The 23,955-nt window shown below is 46.8% G+C and overlaps 1 protein-coding gene across 1 annotated transcript; it reads right to left on the bottom strand.

The window, feature by feature from the left end:
* Positions 1 to 10,588: 10,588 nt before the first annotated feature.
* LOC136461271 (uncharacterized) lies at positions 10,589 to 11,002 on the bottom strand. The gene has a single exon (XM_066460635.1). The coding sequence runs from the start codon at positions 11,000 to 11,002 to the stop codon at positions 10,589 to 10,591; it is 414 nt and encodes a 137-aa protein (XP_066316732.1).
* Positions 11,003 to 23,955: the final 12,953 nt, after the last annotated feature.

Raw genomic sequence — 23,955 nt, 5'->3', positions numbered from 1 at the left:
CGCCGTCATCTCTAGAGTCGACAATAGGGCCGGCCAACTGGCTCATTAGATGCGCTAGGTCGGGTAGAAAGTTTGGTGATGATGTCACCGCCGGCGAACTCGCCGTCGTCGAGTTCTGGCCGCGTCCGTAGAGCAGCGCCGCCGGCTCTGTTTTTGTCCCGCTGACCAGTGGGTCCCGCGTGTCAGCGACTCCATGTTTCAAATCCAGTTCAGTTTGAATGCAGATTCACATGTGTTTTGTTATTTTGTATCTTCAGTTTGATAGCCCCAAAAATTGTGAAATAAATTTGTGAGTGTTCCTTAGGAAGTGTAGTATTTAGGAAAAATATGTTTTTAACATTTACAGTAGAAAGTTTTGGAGATTTAAATAGGGATTTGAAATGTGCTTTTGAATGCATTCAAATTTGTTTATTTTATATCTAGAGTTCCTGTGCTCCAAAAATTATGAAATTTTTGTGGTAAGCTAGTCTTAGCATATATGAGCTCTGGTAAAAATTTGAGGACCAGTGCATGTGTAGATTTATAGTTATAGATTTCTCTTTTATGAATAGTTAATCCTTGCCTAATTTTTTATAAATTATTTAGGAGTCCAAAATTCATGAAATTTGTTGGAGGTAATCCTAGTACCATATGGATGTTAATAAAAATAGGAAATCTGTTGCTTGACACTTTTCAATAGGATTTTCCATTTATGCTATTTCAAGCCTTGCTTCCTTGTCATTTTTGTATAGAATGTTCTACTTGGTAAAATGACATGAAATTTTTATAGTAGTCCTTTGATAGCATTAGTAAGGCACTGTAAATTTTTGAGAATTTATGAAGTGTATCTGATATATGTTTATTATTTAACCTAGATATCTAAATAAAATAATAAAGGCAATTAAATAAATAGTTTGGGCTTCACCATTATATTATCTTAAATGTATTTGGTATGCTTAAACTGTTGGTAGATTCTATGTTGTCAAATTTTGAATGATTACATGAAGTAGAAGTATTATTACTTTATATTGCATATTAAATAGTTTCCGGACTGATTCTAGAGTTTAATGAGTTGCATGTTGAAACTGATGTGTACTGTAAAAATGGTTAATAACAAAGTTGTAGAGAATTTGATAAGCTTTCCAGAAAGTCTAGGATCACTGTTTTTGGATTAGTAGAACTCCAGTTAGGAGTAAAACAAGTAGCTACTGTTTGTGGCATAGTCGATGCATTGTAGAAGTAGTTAAGTAATAATCGAGAAGAGATATGCACCTACTCAATAAACATGATGCACTTGTTAACATTTATGCATTCGTAATACTTATGCCATACTCATGCATCTAGGATCGGAGAAAGAGATCACGTTGCTGGAATTCGAAGAAGCAGAGGAAGGGAACCAGCAGGAGGATCCACAAGCTGCAGCTCCCGAAGGCGTGGAGCAGAACCCTGAAGAGCTTCCGGAGTGCCCTGACCACCGTCCTACTTCCTTTCTACGAGGCAAGCCCCGGAGCATTCTAAGTCTCCCAGTAATTTACAAATATTTACTTACGTATTTATGGTTGATGCATTAGGTTATAAGAGTTGAATGAAACCACTTGATGCATATACATTCCTTGTCCAGATATTACACCTTTAACCGGTATAGGTCCATGATCGAATAAATGCTTAGCCATGCTTAGACCGGTAGAAGTCGGGTGATGTCCTGTCACCTACGAGATATAGGTGGATACCGGAGCACGGTTGGCTATATCTACCATCGTGGAACAGAACCATGAGGTAAAAGTAAATTAAGACCGGACGGGAGGTCGATAGAGAAGCAACAAGACATGGAGGTCTTGGGTGTGGATCTATCCCCGTCTGTGTCGATCAAGGACCGTACCGTTGTTGGAACTTCTGACAAGATTGAACGCATGCCTCTCACTTAGCTGGTCAGATAACTCGTTCCGACCGCGAAGCCGAGTAATTCAATTCAGGCCGGGACCCGTTCTGTTGTGCGCTCCTTCTGGGGAACGATCAGACTGAGCCCAAGGGCAGGCTGGGCCTGAGCATCCTGGCATCTGGTGTTCCAGATTGTGCGGCGTGGTACGGACCCATGAAATGTGTACCTGAGTTGTACCAAAGGTGACCTAAGGCTATCGTGGCTGGTAGACCTGGGTTTGTGTTAGGAATAAATTCCCAGCTGGTTGAAATCGATTCGAATCGCTGTCTCTCTCGGATAGTGAGAAACTTGACTAGCTCCAACATCGTAGTAACTGTGTTATGGAACATGATGGTTCGGATGAATATGGAATTACAATACCTGCTATGGTTACTATTGTATGCTTCTAAATGATATACCACATGTTTGGCACAGGATAGTTTGCGAATCTAAAAATGGATAGTTATAATTAACTTGATAAAGGAATCATAATTGTACAATGGGTCCATTGCCTTTTTCGCAAAATGTTGTCAAGTTTCGTCCACTTAAACAGCCTTGCATAATTCTTGGAGTCATTTATTTCTGGTTCATGACGGGTAAGTCTAGCTGAGTACCTTCTCGTACTCAGGGTTTATTTTCCCATTGTTGCAGATGGCACTGTGTATCATGGTTATTGCAAGAGTTGTTTCTATCCCACTGTGGATGAGGAGTAAGCCTTGGGTAGGCTTCTTTATTAATTCCTATCCTTGCTTTTGTGGACCGTGATATTACTTGGCACTGTATCAAACTATGTTGGAAACTTTATCTTCGAACTTATTTGCTTCCGCTTTATTTATCAAACTCGGTTTGTAATAACTTTTATTCGTACTCTGATGACGAAATGTAGCTGTGAACTTTATGTAATATGTGGCATGTATGTTGAATCATGTACGATCTTGGTTGTTGTAAATCGTTTATCGAGACCCGTCGTGGTACTCGACGGACTACCGGGTTTATATGGGTTCAAGTATGACAGTGCGACCCCTTGCGGATTGCCATTGTACTTGTATTCTTATAAATTGGTCGGTTCTGCGACAGATGCCATCACCGTGAACGTGCGGATGATCTTGAGATCCATCTGGTTCGCTATGGATCAGCGCGCACACCCCCTACCTGGCGCGCCACTGTCGACGAAATATGGTCAGCAGTCCACCGAGGGGGGTGCCCGTGGTGGTAGATTGTCGGTAGACGGTGCGTGTAATTAGGAACCAGATGGTGACACAAGGCGCAGAGACAGCGATTTAGACAGGTTCGGGCCGTCTGATCGACGTAATACCTTACGTCCTGTGTCTTTGGTGTATTGTATTGAGATTTAGATCTATCGTGCCCCCTGAGGGGGACCCCTGCCTCTCCTTAAATAGTCTGGAGGAGGAGGGTTACAAGTAAAGTATCCTATTTAGTACTATTACAATATCTGGTACAACTTGTAATCTAGCCGTGTACGTCTTGATCTTACGGGCCGGGCCACCTCGGATGGTGCGGCCCATGTACCATCTTGTGGTACCCGGGGGTATATCCCCCACACGCAGCGACAAGGTGGTGGTTATCGAGGAGGAAGACACCACCAGGGAGATGAAGAGACTAAAATCCACCGTCGATGGAGTAATGAAACAAATTGAGGTAAGTACTACATCTGAAATGCTCGTCTATGATGTTGGAGATCGGAGTTTGTCATTAGCATTGTACATTTGCAGGGGATAACTCGGACTATCAAGCAATGGCACCAGCTAATAAAGAGGATGGAGCCCCTCACCGAGGAGAACGAGAAACTCAAGGAGGCGATGAACCTCTTGGAGAAAAACATCCAGAGGACCCAGTGCGAACGAGACCTTGCAGAGTCCAATGCGCGGGACCTAGAATATCAGAGGGGGGTCTAGTCCGAACAGCTGGCCACTGTCTCCAAACAACTGAGGGGTGCCTCCGAGCAGTTGGAATAGAAATCCGAATAGCTCAGAAGTGTATCCAAGCAGAAAGCAGGTACGATATATCAGCGAATGTACTTTGTATTGCTGAACAACCATATTTTTGGTGATAATTGTTGTGCTTGAAGAGCAAGACATGGAGCTGAAAGGTCCTAATGGCTAGAGGGGGTGAATAGCCTAATAAAAATTCTTCAACAACACTTAACAAAAGGTTAGACAATTATGAGGCGAAGCAAGTGTTGCGCTAGCCTACTTAAAATGCAAGCCACCTACCACAATTCTAGTTTAGATAGTGTCAATTCACACAAGAGGTATGACACTACCCTATGTTAGTGTGCTCTCAAAGACTAACTAAAGAGCCACACCAACCAAGCTAGCAAGCTCTCACAACTAGTTACACTAAAGAGCTTGTCAACTAGTTTGCGATAATTGTAAAGAGAGTGATCAAGATAGTTATACCGCGGTGTAGATGAAGAACCAATCAATCACAAAGATGAATAACAATGAAGACCAATCACCTCGGAATCAATGATGAACACAATGATTTTTACCGAGGTTCACTTGCTTGCCAGCAAGCTAGTCCTCATTGTGGCGATTCACTCACTTGGAGGTTCAATCGCTAATTGGCTTCACACGCCAAACCCTCAATAGGGTGCCGCACAACCAACACAAGATGAGGATCACACAAGCCATGAGCAATTCACTAGAGTACCTTTTGGCGCTCCGCCGGGGAAAGGTCAAGAACCCCTCACAATCACCATGATCGAAGCCGGAGACAATCACCACCTCCGCTCGACGATCCTCGCTGCTCCAAGCCGTCTAGGTGGCAGCAACCACCAAGAGTAACAAGCGAAATCCGTAGCGAAACACGAACACCAAGTGCCTCTAGATGCAATCACTCAAGCAATGCACTTGGATCACTCCCAATCTCACTATGATGATGAATCAATGATGTAGATGAGTGGGAGGACTTTGGCTTAGCTCACAAGGTTGCTATGTTAATGAAAATGGCCAAAGATATGAGCTACAACTGGCCATGGGGCTTAAATAGAAGCCCCCACGAAATAGAGCCATTGTACCCCTTCACTGGGTACACTGCGCTCTGACCGGATGCTCCAGTCTTACTGACCAGACCCTGGACTCAGCGTCCGGTCCACAGATGTCGTCAGATTCCAACGGCTATGAAGTTGACCGGACACTCCGGTAAAACTGACCGGACGCTGGAGCCTCAACATCCGGTCGAGTACAGTAAGGGTCGAAACCTGGGTTTCCTCGACCGGATGCGTCCGGTCCACCTCGACCGGACATAGCCCAGCGTCCGGTGGTAAACCCTAGCCTCTGTACCGCCAGTCAACGCGACCGGACGCAGGCAGTCAGCGTCCGGTGCTTTTGGATCCAGCGTCCGGTCACTTGACCGACGCTGGCATCACCTCTGTTTTCACTTCTAACTTCTCCACCCTTGCTCCAATGTGCCAACCACCAAGTGTATCACCTTGTGCACATGTGTTAGCATATTTTCACAAATATTTTCAAGGGTGTTAGCACTCCACTAGATCCTAAATGCATATGCAATGAGTTAGAGCATCTAGTGGCACTTTGATAACCGTATTCCGATATGAGTTTGACCCCTCTTAATAGTACGGCTATCAAACCTAAATGTGATCACACTCTCTAAGTGTCTTGATCACCAAAACAAAATAGCTCCTATGGTTTATACCTTTGCCTTGAGCTTTTTGTTTTTCTCTTTCTTCTTTTCAAGTTTAAGCCCTTGATCATCGCCATGCCATCACCATTGTCATGCTATGATCTTCATTAGCTTCTCTTCTTGAAGTGTGCTACCTATCTCATGATCACTTGATAAACTAGGTTAGCACTTAGGGTTTCGTCAATTCACCAAAACCAAACTAGAGCTTCCAGGAGCTTAGCCAACTACGCCGAGCCATCGAACAACTTCGATAGGAGAAGGTGAAGGAGTCAGACCGAGCAGACAAACTGGCCGAGGAGCTGAAAGGTGAATACCTCCTGGTCGGAGTTACTGTTGAAGTAATTTCCTTGTATGATGGAACATTGTAACGCTTGCAGGCTACCATCATAATGCCAAGGCACAGTTTGATGTGCTAGTGTAGGAGGCTAGGACCCAAAGGGATAACTTCAACGCTGTAGTTGCCACAATTAAACCAGTGCTCGACTACGTCGACCTGGAACCGGCTCCTCAGCCCATCGGCAGGCATCAACATTTGGACACCATCATCTAGAGGTGCAAAGCAGTGTGGGAGAACTTCAAGATCTTCAACCACGATGACATTGTGACCGTCGCTACTCACGCCCTTGCGGTGGTTCAGTCCCACTACCCAACCATCGACCTTTAGGCGATAGGGGACGGGTTCACCGAAGGGCTGAGCGAGGTGGAAACCCAGCAGCTGGAGGATGAGGTGGAGGATGCAGCGAAGAAGCTGGCCGGTGATATAGACTTTTTCGGCGAGACGGAGGGTGATGGTGGAGCACAATGATCTGCTCAAAGGGTATTGTCTGTAACATCTTTAGAGGGTAGTTAGGACACGCGAGAGCGCAAAAAACATTTATGTATGTGTATAAATGTTATAAAGTGCATGTGATGCAGCTTGACTGTATTTGTGTCGAAAAATCATTGTAGTAATAGCCCTAATGCAATTATACATAGTATAAGTAGCATCCGAGCAGTTAGTTCGTTACTAAGCCATATGGCCTTGGCTAGCCCATAGTCCATAACGTCGAGCGCGGAGCCCGTGGATGTGTAGGAGCAACAAGCATGACCAAGGAACCGTAGCCGACCACCCATAATGTAGAGCGCGGAGCCCGTAGCACGTGTAGGGAGAGATCAGAGACTGGGTCTTCTCCATAGAGCGCAGAGCAAAACATGTGCTGCTCGACGGCTGGTGAAATAACTTGGAAATAGACATAGTATAAGTGGTGTCCGAGCAGTTAGTTCTTTACTAAGCTCTCGGCCTTGGCTAGCTCATAGTCCATAACATCAAGCGCAGAGCCCGTGCACGTGTAGGAGGAATAGGCGTGACCAAGGAACCACAGCCGACCACCCATAACATAGAGCGCGGAGCCCGTAGCACATTTAGGGAGAGATCGGAGACTGGGTCTTTTCCATAGAGAACAGAACTGAATGTATGTTGCTCGCTGATCGGCAAAATATCTTGGAGATTTGGAGAAAAATCTTCGGCGATTTGGAGAAACACATGGCGAAATACATTGGCGATTCAGAGAAAACATGCTCGGCGATTTGGAGAAAATGTTTTCGGTGATTTGGAGAAAACATGTTCGGCGATTTGGAGAAAACGTGTTCGGCGATTTGGAGAAACTCGTGGCGAAATACATTGGCGATTCGGAGAAAAGTGGTCGGCGCAGTCATGGCGATTTCATTTTGGAGTTCATCATGGAGTGGCGTAGAGCTCGGCGACCATAAGTGGAGATTTAAACTGTAATTGAGAAAAAAATGGAGACAAAATATGGAGACCAAAACTTTATTCATCATAAAGTGGAGAGTACATATTTGGGGTGTTTCAAGGATAGAAACATATGAGGTGCTCGATGTGCCAAGAGTTGGGAACATCGATTTTGTCTAAGTCACACAGGCAATAAGACCCTAGCTGGGTAACCTCTTTGACGGCGTAAGGCCCTTCCCAAGGGGAGGAGAGCTTGTGCATCCCTTCAGTTTTTTGTTTCCTACGAAGAACGAGGTCGCCGACAGCAAAGGAACGACCTTTGATGTTGCGGTTATAGTACCTCCACAAGCCTTCTAGATACTTGGCTGTGCGGACACAAGTGATTAGATGTTCTTCCTCGGCCCTATCGACGTCCTCTATCCGAACAGCTACAGCTTGCTCTTCATCATAATTCACCACCCTAGGTGCTCGGAAGGCATTATCTGCTAGTAGTATGGCTCCTGAGCCATAGACCAAGAAGTATTGAGACACACCGGTGCTATGACTAGCTGGAGTGCGCAGTCCCTAGACTACAGCTGGTACCTCCTTGAGCCATCTGTCTAGGTGCTTTTCTTCTTTCTGATATAGCCTCTTTTTGAGGGCATCAAGGATCATGCCGTTCGCCCGTTCGACCTGGTTGTTGGCTCTAGGATGGGCAACAGAGACGTATTTGACAGAGATGCACCGGCCTTCGTAGAAGTCCCAAAAGTGATGGCCGGTAAATGTAGTTCTGAGATCAGTGATGATGTTGTTCGGGAGACCGAATCTATGGTTGATGTCTTCAAAGAGCTCGACTACTTTCTTTGCAGTAGCCGAGACAAGCGGTTTATACTCGATCCACTTAGAGAACTTATCAATGGCGACATATACGTACCGAAAGCCACCTAGCACTGGCTTAAAAGGGTCAATCATGTCCAGTCCCCAGCATGCGAAGGGCCAAGAACCTAGAATGGTCTGCCGCTCTTGTGCTGGCACGTGTATTTGCTTAGCGAAAAATTGGCATCCTTCACAATGTTGGACGAGGTCTTCTGCATCGGAGATGGCCGTGGGCTAGTAAAAACCAGCTCAAAAAGCTTTACCGACCAGTGTTCTTGAGGCCACGTGGTTGCCACAGGAACCAGTGTGAATTTCGAGAAGTAGCTTCACTCCATCTTCTTGGGTGATGCATTTTTGCAGAATCCCTTCCTTGGCACTTTTCCTCATCAAGTTGCCATCCACCAGCACATAATGTTTGCTTCAACGGATTAGGCATTCGGTTTCAGTCTTATCGATGGGTACTTCGGCGCTGAAGAGGTACTTGATTCACTATTCCCTCCAATCGGCGACCGGCAAAGGTACCATAAGTACCAGCTGCTCGGTGGGGGGAACTTCCTGAATTTCCTTTTCTTCCTTAATGGATGGCGCCAGAAGATCTTGAACAAAGACCCCCAGTGGAATCACGGCGCGAGAGGAGCCTAACTTGGACAAGTGATCGGCGAGCTAATTTTGATCGCGTACCACGTGGTGGTACTTGATACCGTAGAACTTCCCTTCAATCTTCCTAATTTCGGCGCAATATGCATCCATCTTCTCGCTGGAGCAGGACCAGTCTTTATTCAGCTGGTTGATGACTAGCGCGGAGTCCCTGTATACCATGAGGCATTTGACACCAAGATCAACGGTTATATGGAGTCCATGGAGACATGCTTCGTATTCGGCGTCGTTGTTGGAGGCCGAAAAGTGTATCTAGAGAACATATCAGAGTTTATCCTTGGTCGGCGTAATGAACAGGATGCTGGCACCAGCACCGTTGATGTTAAGGGCGCCGTCGAAGTACATCACCTAGTGCTCGGGGCAGGTGGCGGCGATGGGCTCTTGGATCTCGGTCCATTCGGCGATGAAATCGGCGAGCGCCTGAGACTTGATGGTAGGCCTACTTCTGAATTCAATGGAGTAAGTGCCGAGCTCGATAGCCCACTTGATGATACGGCTGTTGGCCTCTTTGTTGTAGAGGATGTCCCCTAGAGGGAACTCAGTGACCACAGCGATCTTGTAATACTCGAAGTAGTGATGGAGCTTGCGCAATGTGATCAGGACGTCGTATAGTAGCTTCTGGACCTAAGGATAACGAGTCTTGGGCTCGTTAAGAACCTCGCTAATGAAATATACCAGACGTTGCACCTTATAGGCGTGCCCGACCTCCCCGCGTTTGACCACAATGGCTGTGCTGACGACACAAAAAGTAGCAGCGATGTAGAGTAGGAGGGTTTTGTCTGGTCGTGGCGCCGTCATGATCGGAGGCTTTGTTAGGAACGACTTGCGTTGCTCGAAAGCTGTGTTTGCCTCCTTCGACTAGGAAAAGCGCTCAGAGTCATTGAGGAGTTTGAAGAAAGGTAGCCCTTTTTCGCCGAGGCATGATATGAAGCGGCTTAAGGCAGCCATGCAGCCTGTAAGCTTCTGTATATCCTTGACGTATGTTGGTCGTTTCATGTTGGTGATGGCAGAGACCTTGTCAGGATTGGGCTCGATGCCTCGTGCACTGACAATGCAGCCCAGGAGTGTACTAGATGGAACTCCAAAGATGCACTTTGAAGGGTTTAGCTTCTATTGGTACCTTTTTAGGTTGGCGAACATTTCTCGAGGTCGGCGATAAGGTCATCGGCGGTCTTGGACTTGACGACCACATCATCGATGTAAGCTTTGATGTTGCGGCCAATCTATTGATCGAGGCACATCTAGATAGCCCTTTGATAAGTCGCCCCGGTGTTCTTGAGTCTAAAGGACATGGTGGTGTAGCAATATGCACCAAAGGGCATGATGAACACCGTCTTGATCTAGTCTTCTTCTATGAGGGAGATCTAGTGATAGCCGGAGTAACAGTCAAGGAAGGAGAACAGTTTGCAGCCGGCGGTGGAGTCTACAACCTCGTCTATCCGAGGCAAACCGAAGGGGTCTTTAGGGAAGTGTTTGTTAAGATCAGTATAATCAACGCACATTCTCCATTCTTTATTCTTTTTTTGAATGAGAACAGGGTTTGCTAACCACTCAGGATGATACACTTCTTTTATAAATCCGATAGCTAAGAGCCATTTTATTTCTACCTTAATAGCCTCCTTCTTGTCTGGCACGAATCGATAGAGTTTCTGCTTGATCGGTTTGGCGATCGGCGAGACATTTAAGGAGTGCTCGATCTTCTCCCATGGTACCCCCAGCATGTCTCCAGGTTTCTAAGCAAAAATGTCAGCGTTGGCATGTAGGAAGGAGACGAGTGCTCTTTTCTATTTAGGGTTAAGGTGAGCCCCAATCTTCACGGTCTTGGAGGGGTCATCGAGGCCAAGGCCGACCTCCTTTATTTCCTTAGACTTGGCGGAGGCACGGGGAGGCTCTAGCTCTAGGATCTCCATGTCGTCGGTGGGCAACATCTTGGCTTCGATGACCACGCTGGCCATCTGGATGGAGAGGTCGGTGGCTTTGGCGAGGGTGAGACTCTCTGTCTCGTAGGCGTACGCGATGGAGAGGTTGGCCCGTAGGGCCAAAACTTTTACAGGCGAAGGCATCTTTAGCACTAGATACACGTAGTGTGGTACAACCATGAACTTGGCCAGAGCTGGCCGACCAAGTATGGTGTGGTAAGTGGTGTTGAAATTGGCGATGTAGAAGTTGATGTGCTCGACACGGTAGTTGCTTGCCATACCGAACTGTACTGGTAGGGTGATCTCTCCAAGCAGTTTAGAGGCCCTACCAGGTACCACACCCCAAAAAGAGGAGTCAGAGGGTGTGAGATCTGCTAATCTGAGGCCTAGCTCCTTTAGGGCTCTGGCGAAGAGGAGATTCAGAGTGCTCCCACCGTCGACGAGCACTTTTCTGAAAAGCACCTTCTGGATGGTTGCATCGAGGACAAGGGGGAAACGCCTTATGTAGGAAATGTCCACCCACTGGCCGGCCCTGCTGAAGGAGATGGGGACCTCGGACCATGGGTGATAGCTAGGGTTGGCGATGGCGTCCTCCGTAGTGACGACGAGCACCCGACGTGCGGCGAGCTTCTGTTCTCTTCTGCTCTTGGTGGAGGCGAGGCCCCCAAAGATTGTGGAGACCACCTTGTCGTGGTCCTAGAAGGCATTGTCAATGCCCTTAGGTGGTCGGCGACCTCTGGCTCCATCGTTGGCATCATCGTCTAGCTTTTTGTCCTAGAACTCCTTAGCTAAACCAAGGCAGTTCTTCATCTTGTGCTTGGCATTCTTATGGAGAGGGCATGGGCCATCGAGGATCTTCTTGTACTGCTCGTCGTAGTTGCGCTTGGCGCAAGGTTCATTGATGGCAGCGACGATGTGGTCTGGCCGGCGACAGCGATTTTGACCAGTCTTGGGTCCTTCTAGCCATTCACGACCGTTGTCACGATGGTAACTACGGTCATCGTGGCGGCGGTCATCGGGGCGATCGTCGTAGCGGCATGTTGGGTGATGAGTGCCCGCATCCTCATTGAAGCGCACCTTGGCTTCCTTAGCATCGGCGTACTAGTTGGCGGTTGTGATCATCTCGCCGATCCTAGTGGGCGGCTTGTGGTTGAACTTGGAGCGAAGCTCGCAGTGATGTAGTCCTCGAATGAAGGCGGTGATGACCTCAGCTTCCGTGATGTTTGGAATAGAATTCCTCATCTCAAAAAAAGCATCGGATGTAGCTGCGGAGGAGCTTGGATGGCTTCTGGTTGATGCGGTTGAGATCATGCTTGGTTCCCGGTCACGTACATGTAGCCATATAATTGTTAGTGAAGACTTTTTTTAGCTCTTCCCATGATCCGATGGAGTATGGGGCAAGGCTAGTGAACAAGTTCATGATGGTTGGTGTGAGCATGATGGGAAGATAGTTTGCCATGACACTAGTGTCTCCTCCGGCGGCGCGAACAATAGTGGCGTAAGCCTGTAACCACTGTGTTGGATTCATCCTCCCCTCATAGGGCTCGACCCCAGTGATTTTGAAACCACTGGGCCACTGAAGTGTTCAGAGCACCCTTGTGAATGCCGAGGGGCCCTCGGGGTTGTCGGCACCGTCGTCTGCAACGTTGCCGCCAACAAGTGGCTCAAGAGCTAAGTCCGGGTTACCATACTCTTGCTCATACTCCTAGCGGTGGTGTACTTCATCTTCATGGTGACCGAAGCGGCATTCATCGATATGTCATCGTGCATCTCAGAGATTATTGAGGTACACCCGGACATCCTGGTCGACCTCCTGGTCATGTTGGCGGTGATGTTCGGCGTGGTTGCCCCTAGCTCTGCCCTAGAGGGGTTGCCTGTCGTCATGGTGCTGGTCAATGAAGCGACTTTTGTGGCGATCGGTTCTTGTGGCGACAGATCGGTGAATCAAAGTGGTGGAGTATGAAGGTCTCTGATCCTAGCGAATCTCATTGACCTAGTAGGCGCCGCTTTAAGCATGGTGGTGACCTTGGCAAGCTTGGGCGTCTGCGGGAGGAGGGCAAGCTCGTTGGTGTCCACTGCCAGATTGGCGCTTGGAGTCTTGAAGACGTTGTGGCCGTCAATGCGGAGAAACTCTTCGTTGAGGTTGCGTTGGAATGGTACTCCTTGTGAGTCAAGTTGCTGCTCGGCCCTCGCAAGGACATTCTCGTTTGCCCGATGTTGTGCATGGTTGACGTTCTGGTTCTCACGAGTGGCGCGTTCCTCCTCGGTCTCGCCGTTCCGAGGGGGGCTGTCGACGCTGATGTTGAAGATCACGTCACCCTGGAAAGGAGGGAGAGGAGGTTGCTCAGTGAAGGTTTCGACGAGGGTCTCCATAGAGCCTTGGGACTTGGAGTCTGGATTCTCCTCCAGGATGGTCTAGAGGGACGCTCCAGAGCGTCGTCTGATGTGGAGCATGTTGATGGCCAGCGAAGGCTGGTCGACGATCTAGTCGGTGAGAGGATGGATGTCTCCCACCTGGTCGGCAGCTTTGCCCCTTAGGGTGTCTTGGAAGGTAGCAGCGGTGTTGGTGAGCCCAAAGGGCATAGCCGCAACTCCTAGAGTCTTCCGAGCAGCCTCCGGTAGATCTGGATCGGTGGGTGGTCAGTGCTGGGCTAGAGTGTCTAGAGCCGATTCGATGATGGAGAGGCAATCGGCGAGCTTCAGACCAACCTGATCGATAGATGCGATCAGATCATCATTGTTAATCTGCCTCCTCTGGTAGCGAGGAAGCGAGCAACGAGTCGTCGATGAAGGTGACCTCAGAGGTAGTTCTGAGATCAGATCTGCTATCGCAGGTGCAGGGGTGATCGGCGCAGAATCAATTTGTGCCGGCTCAAGGAGCTCTCCGACTCCGTCAGCGTTGATGATCCACGAGATCGATCCGACCATAAAGATCTGGCTGGGCTACGGGAGGGATGAAGAGCCTACAGAAAAGTCATCTTGTTCGACAGGGAAACAGCACGCAAACCCCTACCTGGAGCGCCAACTGTCGATAGAATATCATCGGCAGTTCTTTGAGGTGTATCCCACGAAGGTAGATTGATCGGTAGAGGAGTATGAGATCAAGAACAAGAAGGCAACAGAGACACACGACTTAGACAGGTTTAGGCCGTTAGTATGATGTAATACCCTACTCCTATGGCTTGTTGGTTTGTATTAGCTATCGTATGATATTGCATGAGTTTGGAGGGGGTCCCTGCCCGCCTTATATAGTCCAGGGAGAAGGGTTACAAGTCATTTAGATCTGATAGATAACCAGAAAGTAATAACTGATTACAGAAATCTTGGAATCATACATATCCTAACAGATCTCGTAGTATCTTCAGGATATCTTCTAGATGTCTTGCGAGAGGCACCGAGCAGAGTCGTGCCCCACAAGGCTTCGTCTTATGGGCTAGGCCGCCCCTAGGGGCGTAGCCCATGTGGTCTGTTATGGGTATCCGGGGTCATACCCCCCACACTGCACCTACCATGACCTATCACCACGTCTCGTCGCGGGGCATGCGCACGCAACCTATGGCCATCCCCTTGGAAAACACACCAGATGTTTCGCCTCCCTGAACCAGCCATGACCCATCACAGGTAAGAGGGATATGGAGTTGAAGATGCTCCTACGGCCCATCTAGGCCTATGAGTTTGAAGGTTGGCCCACCGATGGGTTTGGCAATTGTTTCGGGCACCTTTAGAGTGTTGGCTGGAAACGAATGGGCCCGCTAGCAGCTAGTACCTAGGCGCACGAGCGCTGTGGGCACCCTGACCATGTTCAAGTCTTGGCCAGATACGATCCATGGTTTTTCCTCGAAGAAAGGCAGAGAGCCCTCAGGATCGGTCGAACGGACCCAAGAACTATATGGATTGACCACTAAGAATCTAGAGTCGGTCACCAACTAACCTAAGCCAGACCCCCATGAATGGGATGTCGGGGCCCCACTCGGACTAGCCCATTAACAGCCCACTAAGCACCATGATTCGTCCATAGAGGAAAATCATGGCACGGCTCAGCCCCTCCTTTTTTATCGAAAAAATGCATGAGGGAAGACGATCACAAAGATGAGCCGACCCTTGACTAGACCCCTGCTATGGGTGGGGGCTCAAGGAAAGTTGGACTCATAAGGAGACCGAATGTGTGGTCGCAGAACGATAGACCCCCATAGGGGTCAAAATTAGGAAAGACCTTTTCTGACCCACCAAATCTCATGGCTATACCCCAAGGGTTCCGATTATGACGAAAGGGAATCACCGTCCCTAGGACATGCCGTGGGCAATAAGAAAAGGCCAAGGCCCTTTGAGTCCTCCCATTCGGAAAAGCCTCTAAAGGAGTATTCTACTCCTACATAGACTCAGGGGCTACTATCAGGGACCAATACTAGGGTACCCAAAGAGGAGGAGCTAATGGTCATCAACATTGATTCAACCAAGTAGTCAAGAGTGCGCCTACAGCTCCAACCAACCCCCAGGTGCGCATGCTCTGCCTCGTTCGACCCTTGGGGGCGGGCTCCACCTCGCCCGACCCGAAGGCCATAGGCTCTGCCTCACCCGACCCTTGGGGGTGGGCTCCATCTCGCCCGACCACTAGGGACAGGCTTCACCTCACCCGACCTCTGGGTCGAGGGCTCCAACTCACCTATCCTCTGGGTCGGGGGCTCTGTCTCGCCTGACCCCTCGAGCGCAGCTCCTGATGGAAGCCCATATCACCGCCAACACTAGGGCAAAATGTTACATTACGACCCGCTGACAACACTAGGGCGTGTCATCAGTGGTGAACAGTCGCCCAGCGTGGAGCCATCCCTGTCACCATCTGCAGTGTCGGCAGGACCCGCACAAAGGAAAAGAAAGGCCCAGCGGTCCTGGAAGCCTTCCTCTCCTTGCCTCTTCTCCCTCTTTCTCTCTATGTAACCTGCTCTTCTCCTTTGTCTATAAATGGGGAAGCAGGATGTCCCAGGAGGGAGGTGGTTCATCACTCTATATGGTTGTAGACATCAAAACACATGCCCTAACATGCCTTAGGAGCACATGCACATCAGAGACTTGGGACATATACCTCTCTCGCTCATTTGTAACCCCTACTATAAACTTTCAGTACCGGTAACACGAGCAGCAGCAATGAACTGGACGTAGGGACTTTCTACCTGAACCAGTATAAAACTCGTGTCCTCTAAGCACACCATCCGAGCCAGATGCGTAATACTAGAAATTTACTCGTCGGTGGTAACTCAAAACACCGACAAAGATGGAGCACCTAATTGGCTTCCTATGCCACTTACAGGTGCAAAGACCTGAGCTATAAATGCCCTGAGCAAGGTGATTCGATGGGCGGCGGTGTGGTACTCTGGTCGGGTTATTTTGTGGGAGGGTACATGAGTGAACTCGAGCATCTTAAGACGGTGGCTCCGAGCGCTAGTGGCACCCCGAGCACATGCACCCAAGCGATGAGACAAAGGAGCTTGGTGTGATGTTCTTGAGTTGGAGCGGCAAGGCCCGAGTGGGCTTGCCGACGTCGGTTAGCGGGGGCAAATGAGGCAGAGAGGCGTCGCCATCAGCACTGTGACCTTAATGCGGTGACAATGGCGCATGTCCTGGAGATTGACTCGGTAGGTCAAATAAAGGGTGGTAGGAGTGCCTCGTTAGCCCAATGACACCGTCGCTGCTTTGACCTAGCCTAGTGGCACAGCGGCAGCAGGAGTCAGGCCGCGGCTAGCCGAAATCGGCCAACGCCGGGACATGGACGCCACGAGGCACTGACTAACGCTCAAGCCGACCAGCGGTAGTGGCCCGGCCATAGTTGGAGCTCAGCACCAGCAGTGCTCGCACGTAGACTGTGACCGTGGCTCATGCCGAACAAGAGTAAGTGGTGATGTGCATAAATTTTAAAGCGAACCAAAACTGTCGATTAACTCGACTAAAGTTCAACCAACTACTCTAACCCAAAGCCGGCACTATCCACTAGCTAGCGAAGCAAATCTCATGTCCCAAGAGCGACTAGAGAGGGGGATTGAAGCATGCCAACATGAGCTTGTCACGCCGAACGCCAGTCCACGAATAGAGCACCAAAACATGATCCACCGCGCGTTCTAAGGAGTTTTGGGCAATTTTTACGAGTACAACGTGACACCCAACATGGCTATAACCTTCACCATGCTCAAGTACACACTTTGACGTAACCAATAGTGCAAGAACATGGATCTAGGGCTTAATCATTTTTGTCGGAATTTAAATACCAACGCGACATTGTCTATTATCATTTCAGACTTAGGGAATTCAAGGGTTCAATTAGAACTAACATTCCCTAGCACTTTTTCCTTAATTTTTAAAAGGTCTAAACCTTGTTACTTTCAACTAACAAATACTTCATGCAATAGTCCATACCTTATATTAACCCATAGGAGCAAAATATCTAAGCACCATTTAACTATTTTGCTCAATATAATTTGCCAAAAATGGTATTTTAACAATAATTCAAGTGTTTGCCGACTTAACGAAAAGAGCTTATCATAACATCAAAATTGATTTTTGAGCTCCCAAAACACTAGTTAACAACATCTATTTTCCAAAAGTTAAAGTTGCCTTGTCATCTACAAAGTTTGTACTTCCAACTTTATTTAAGTATCACACACATGTTCTATAGTGTTTTTGCTTAATAAAAATTGGATTTAAACCCTACTTGATATACATGAGCTATTGAATCAATATACATTTAACATTTTTATTGGTTATTTTGGGCTATAAGAAATTTATCAACACCTTCTATCACATGCATTATTACATAAACACAATGCTCATGACATGATTTAGTAGTTGGTTTAGGGCGTAACACCGAGGGTGTTACAGGTATTGCCGCACGTGTTGTGCACCGCCCCTAAATGAATCGACCTATTGATTCAATTTGTCCATCAAATCTCCCTCCTACTCATTCATAGTACCACTAAGAACCCAAATCCATCACAGAAACACTCACATTGCATAGATCGAGTAGGTTTAGGGTTCTACCTTCTCAAACAAGGATTGGAGAGGATAGGGAAGAAACTGCTCGGGCCAAGGGCAGTAGCAGCCGTCAGCGACGTTGAGGGAGGGCTAGCAGCTACCGTGGCACTACCAGAGACCGGCAACGTGTGGCCAAGCAACGGCGATGTCATGGGCATGAGAGGAGAGAGAGGCGCGGGCGTCGACGTTGGGGGGAAGAGAGAGGGAAAGAAGTTATTGCAGACCTGGGGATAAGAGGAAGAATAAATGGGCCCCATAGTAAAACCGTTTGGGCTGAATCTCAATTGAGATTCAAAGTATGGCACTGCCGCATGCCTAGCCCGGCACTGTCGTAGAGTGGCACTGCCGCACGGCAGGCGCGGCACTGCCACACTCCCCAAAATAGTGGGAGTTAGCTATAATCTATATAACTCTCTCTATATAAGATATGGACACATATCACCTATATACCATGACCAGAAACAAATAATCAATACAGACCATGATCATGATACATAAGTTGCCTTTTATAAATCATTTTCATGCACAATATGAAAATGTTCAACTCTTTTGCCTAGATACTAGTTTATCAAACAGAGGCATGCTAAAATTCAAACCACATTACGAGAATCAAGTATATTTAGCTCACTATGCAAAGCACAAAACCTTGACTCATCGAGGGCCTTTGTGAATATATCAGCTAGTTGCTTTTCGGTGCTCACATGGCGAATTTCGATATCTCCTTTGGTTTTGTGGTCTCTCAAGAAATGATGATGGATGTCTATGTGCTTGGTTCTAGAGTGGCTTATCGGATTGTTTGCAAGCATAATGGCACTCTCATTGTCACATAATAATGGGATTTTGGTAAAATGACATCTGAAATCATGAAGAGTTTGCCTCATCCAAAGTAGTTGGGCACAACATGCACCGGCCACAACATACTCGGCCTCAGCAGTGGAAAGGGCTACACAATTTTGCTTTTTAGAACTCCAAGACACTAGGGATCGTCCAAGGAATTGACATGTCCCCAAAGTGCTTTTTCGATCTACTTTGCAACCAGCATAATCGGAATCCGAATACCCAAGTAGATCAAACTTAGAGCCCTTAGGATACCACAAACCAAGGTTAGGAGTGTGTACTAAATATCTCAAGATTCTCTTAATGGACACCAAGTGACACTCTTTCGGGTTAGCTTGAAATCTAGCACACATGCACACACTAAGCATAATATCAGGCCTAGATGCGCACAAATAAAGTAGAGAGCCGATCATGGAACGATATACCTTGGTATCCATGGCTTTCCCTTCATTGTTGAGATCAAGATGTCTATTGGTTGGCATGGGAATTTTGATAGGCTTGGCATTCGCCATGTCAAACTTCTTGAGCATATCATGGGTGTACTTCGTTTGACTAATAAAAGTTCCATCCTTCACTTGCTTGATTTGAAATTCGAGGAAGAACTTCAACTCACCCATCATGGACATCTTAAATCTCTTCATCATGATTCTACTAAATTCCTCACAAAAAGTATGATTAGTACTACCAAATATTATGTCATCGACATATATTTGGCACACAAATATATCTTTACCAACTTTGTGAGTGAAAAGGGTAGGGTCGGCTTTGCCTATTTCAAAGCCTTATTTAAGCAAGAATTCCTTAAGGCATTCATACCATGCTCTTGGTGCTTGCTTAAGCCCATAGAGCACCTTTTGGACTTTGTAGACGTGGTTGGGGAACTTGGGATCTTCAAAACCCAGTGGTTTCTCAACATAGACAAGTTCTTGAATGGGGCTATTGAGGAATGCACTCTTCACGTTCATTTGATATAGCTTGAAATTGTGATGAGCGGCATAGGCTAGAAGCATTCGGATTGCTTCAAGTCTTGCCACCGATGCATATGTTTCCTCAAAGTCCAAGCCCTCTACTTGAGTGAAACCTTGAGCAACCAATCTTGCCTTATTTTTTGTCACCACGCCATTCTCATCTTGCTTGTTGCGGAAGACCCACTTTATGCCAATGATATTGGTGTTGGGTCTCTCCACCAAGGTCCACACTTGATTTCTTTCAAAATTGTTGAGCTCATCTTGCATGGCCATCACCCAATCTGGATCACCAAGTGCTTGCTCAACCTTAAGAGGTTCCAAAGAAGAAACAAACGAGTAATATTGGTAAAAGTTTGCTAAATGTGAATGAGTTGTTATCCCTTTTGAAGACTCCCAAGGATGTTGTCAACAGGATGATTCTGTTGTATTGTTTGCCTTAGCCTTGGATGATCAATGGCCTCTTGTCCATCTTCTGGATCTTCATTATCTTCTTGCTCGAATATTGTTGTAGGTTCTATCCTTGAATCGGAGTTGGACTTGCTACTGCTATCAGAGGGAGTGTGGCACTGCCACTCTACTGATTTGTAGTAGGGGTCTGCTCCCCCTCAGCATCAGGTATGTCAGTGGAACTTTGTTCATTAGCAGCTTGAGGAACCTCCACTTCAGTGACTTTGTCTTCTTGTGGTCTTATATCACCAATAGCCAATTGCTTGATTGCTTCACATGGTGGATCCTCCTTTCCTACAACACTTGAATCAACTTGCTCTACTTGAGAGCAATTAGATTCATCAAATGTCACGTCTACCGCTATTTCAACTCTCTCGGAGGTTTTGTTAAAAACACAATAGGCATGCTCATTTGATCCATAACCGAGAAGAAAACCTTCATCAACTTTAGGTGCAAACTTAGAGGTTTTGGGTTTCTTGTTAAGAATGAAACACTTATACCCAAACACTCTAAAGTAGGACATCTTTGGTTTGTTACCGGTTAGAAGCTCATATGAAGTTTTCTTCAACTTCTTGTGTAGGTAGAGGCGGTTGATGGCATGGCAAGCGGTGTTGATAGCTTCGCACCAAAAGAGGCCCGACGTCTTGTACTCATCTAGCATTGTCCTTGCCATGTCAATTAGTGTACGATTCTTCCTCTCTACTACACCATTTTGTTGAGGGGTGTATAGAGTTGAGAACTCATGCTTGATGCCTTCTTCATCAAGAAACTCCTCAACTTGGGTGTTCTTGAATTCGGTCCCATTGTCGCTTCTCATTTTCTTGATCGGGAGACTGAACACCTTTTGAGCTCTTCTAACAAAAGTCTTCACTTTGTCTCTAACTTGACACTTATCAAACAAGAAAAATACCCAAGTGAAACAGGAATAATCATCAACAATAACAAGACCATATTTGTTACCCCCGATACTTAGGTAGGTGACCAGTCCAAAGAGATCCATGTGTATGAGCTCCAATGGTTGCATCATGGTCATGATGCTCTTTGGTGGGTGAGGTACGCCAACTTGCTTTCCGGCTTGACAAGCGCTACATATCCTATCTTTCTCAAAGTGAACATTTGTTAGCCCAAGGATATGTTCATCCTTTTGAAGTTTGGCCAAGTTCCTCATCCCAACATGGGCTAGTCGGCGATGCCAAAGCCACCCCATGCTAGATTTTGCCACTAAACAAGTCTCAAGATTAGCTTTAATTTTATTGAAATCAACTAGGTAAAGCTTGTTCTTTAAATGACCCATAAAGATAATAGAGGAATCCTCCCTTCTAAAGACTTCCACACCCTTATCCATAAAGAGATAATTGAAGCCCATCTCGCATAATTGAGAGACGGACAACAAATTATAACCTAACTAATCAACATGTAAAACATTTGTAATTGAATGCTCAAGGGTTATAGCAACTTTACCGAGACCAATCACATCCCCCTTAGAGTTGTCTCCAAAGAGAATATTTTCATTTGAGTCCATCTTCGGGGTAAATGATAAGAACATACTCCTTTCTCCGGTAATATGATTTGTACATCCACTATCAAGCACCCAACTTGACCCACCACAGGAGTATGCCTGCAAAATAGATTTAGTTGCTTGATTTAGGTCCCCAATTAGACTTGGGGCCTTGCATGTTAGTCACAAGAAATTTAGGAACCTAAATAGAAGTATTCCTATGTGTTGGCTTCATTTCCAACATATTTGGCAACCACTTTTCCACTGTTGTTGTTCCTTAAAACAAAACACGAAGTCAAGCTTTGTCGAGGTGGTTGAAACTTTGGTTGGTAGGCATACTTGTTCATAGTGCCCCACACTAATTCCTTTGGCTTCTGCTAAACCTATTTCTACTGGGACACCTTCTTCTTGAACTTAGTTTGATCAGGAGCAGAATTGGTAGCCTTCCCATTTTTACGGGGAGCGGCACAGCCAGCCTTCACTGCGGCACTATCGCGGTGCAGCACTGCTGCTCTAGACTGCGGCACTGCCACTATCTATGTAGGCTGATTTGTACCAACTCTTTCCTTCCTCTCAAACTTGACACTCATAGCCATTTATGATCTTTCTTCCATTTGTCTTGGCTCCTACAGTGAGCCCAAGCCCATGCTTGATTGAGGGGTGTCTCCCTTGCTTGAATTGAGGCACTTTTGAATCATTTGCCTTCTTGTCACTTACTTGAGCCTTACCACTCAAGCAGCCCTTGTAACAGAACCGACCAAATCATAAGAACGTAAGTACAAAAACAATCACCGAAGTGATCAAATTCCTATACTTAAGCTCCCATAATCCCGGTAGTCCGGAAATCACGAAGGATTTCAACCAACTCTCGACATACAAACCAAGTTCGAATTTGCGGAAGCAACATAGTTTAGTACATAACTTCATAGTTTCAAATACATTGCCAGATCTTAGTCATGTCCCACAAAAGCATCATCAGGTATGAGAACTAGGAGAGACCGCGCCCAACGGTCTAGTCTTCATCCCCAGCTGGGAGAAGGCAATACTTGCAGCAACCAAAGTAGAACTGGTCATCTGCAACAGGTGGGAGATAAACCCTGAGTACGAGAAGGTACTTAGCTAGACTTACTCGTCAAAACCAGAAATAAAAGACACCAAGGGTCATGCAAGGCTTATGAGGTGGGCTAGCTTGACACAGTTGCATAAAAGAGCTTATAATTATAGTAACCAATTTAAACTTCGCATCAAGCTTATCATCATTTACCTGTCCACTAGATTTGCACCTGTACTAGAGCACTCACTTATTAGGAGCAAACAATATTAACCATAGCAGGTATAATCAGGCTATCATCATCATATCATCATTTCCAAACCATTAGGTTATTAGTGTATCTACTTTGGAGATAAGCCCGTCAAGTTCTCACTAACCGGGAGAGACGGCGACTCGAATCGAATTACAACTCAGCTGAGGGGGTATCCCTAACTCTCACCCTAGCATACTTAGCAAGGGTAGCCATGGGTCACCTTTGGAACAACTCAGGAACCAAATTCACGGGTTCGATCAGTGCCAGCACTCTCAGGGATTACCCTTCTGCCAGGACGATCAGGACTTTTAAATCATCTACCCTTGGACTCACGCCTACGGCTCCCTTTCGAGGCGCACTTTATACTTATCGACTCCCGGCCTGAGGTGAGCTACTCAGCTTCGCGGTCGGTCTTCAGACATGGCCAACTAAGAGAGAGGCATGCGTTCAACATGAACAGGAAAGGCTCCAAGATTCAGTCCTTAATCGACACAGACGGAGTCACTGCAAACCGGCAAGCCTCCGTCCGGTCTTCATTTCAAATTAAGACTGGTTCTTTTCCACGATAGCAAATATAGCCAACCGTGCCATATGTATCTTCCTATAACTCGTAGGTGACAGGAAATCACCTGACTTCTACCATGTTTAAGCAGGGCTAAGCACTACACGTGCCTGAGCTACATAGGATTCAGGGTATCAATATCTAAACAAGGATTGGATAACCAATGCAGCAAGTGTTTGTATCCAACACCTAAACTTAATGCAACAATATATATATGTAACAATAATACTTTAACTGCATTTCGGAAATTAGGAGGCTTAATATGCTTCGGGGCTTGCCTTTCACAAAGTTGCACGGACTGTGATCCGGGCACTCAACGGCGACCTTGTCTGGCACTTCTCCTGAAGGCTGCACCTCCTGAACCTCCGGTGTTGTCTGCTGCTGCTCGCTTGGTTCCTCGAATTCCAGCAGTGTCACACCCTCCGGTACACCTATTGCATGCCGATGCACAAGATAAATATCATGGATGCATAAGGAATGACATGATGCTCATGATGAATGAATCACAGTAAGTGTTTAACGAAAACATCACTGGACACTCGTTTATCGATTAAGAATAGCTCTATTCAAATCACTTTAAAACATGTATCTAACTT

Source organism: Miscanthus floridulus, chromosome 6, assembly GCF_019320115.1.
Source record: "Miscanthus floridulus cultivar M001 chromosome 6, ASM1932011v1, whole genome shotgun sequence".
Taxonomy (NCBI): Eukaryota; Viridiplantae; Streptophyta; class Magnoliopsida; order Poales; family Poaceae; genus Miscanthus; species Miscanthus floridulus.
The sequence above is the reverse complement of the archived record's forward strand: the minus strand, read 5'-3'. Positions and strand labels throughout refer to the sequence as shown.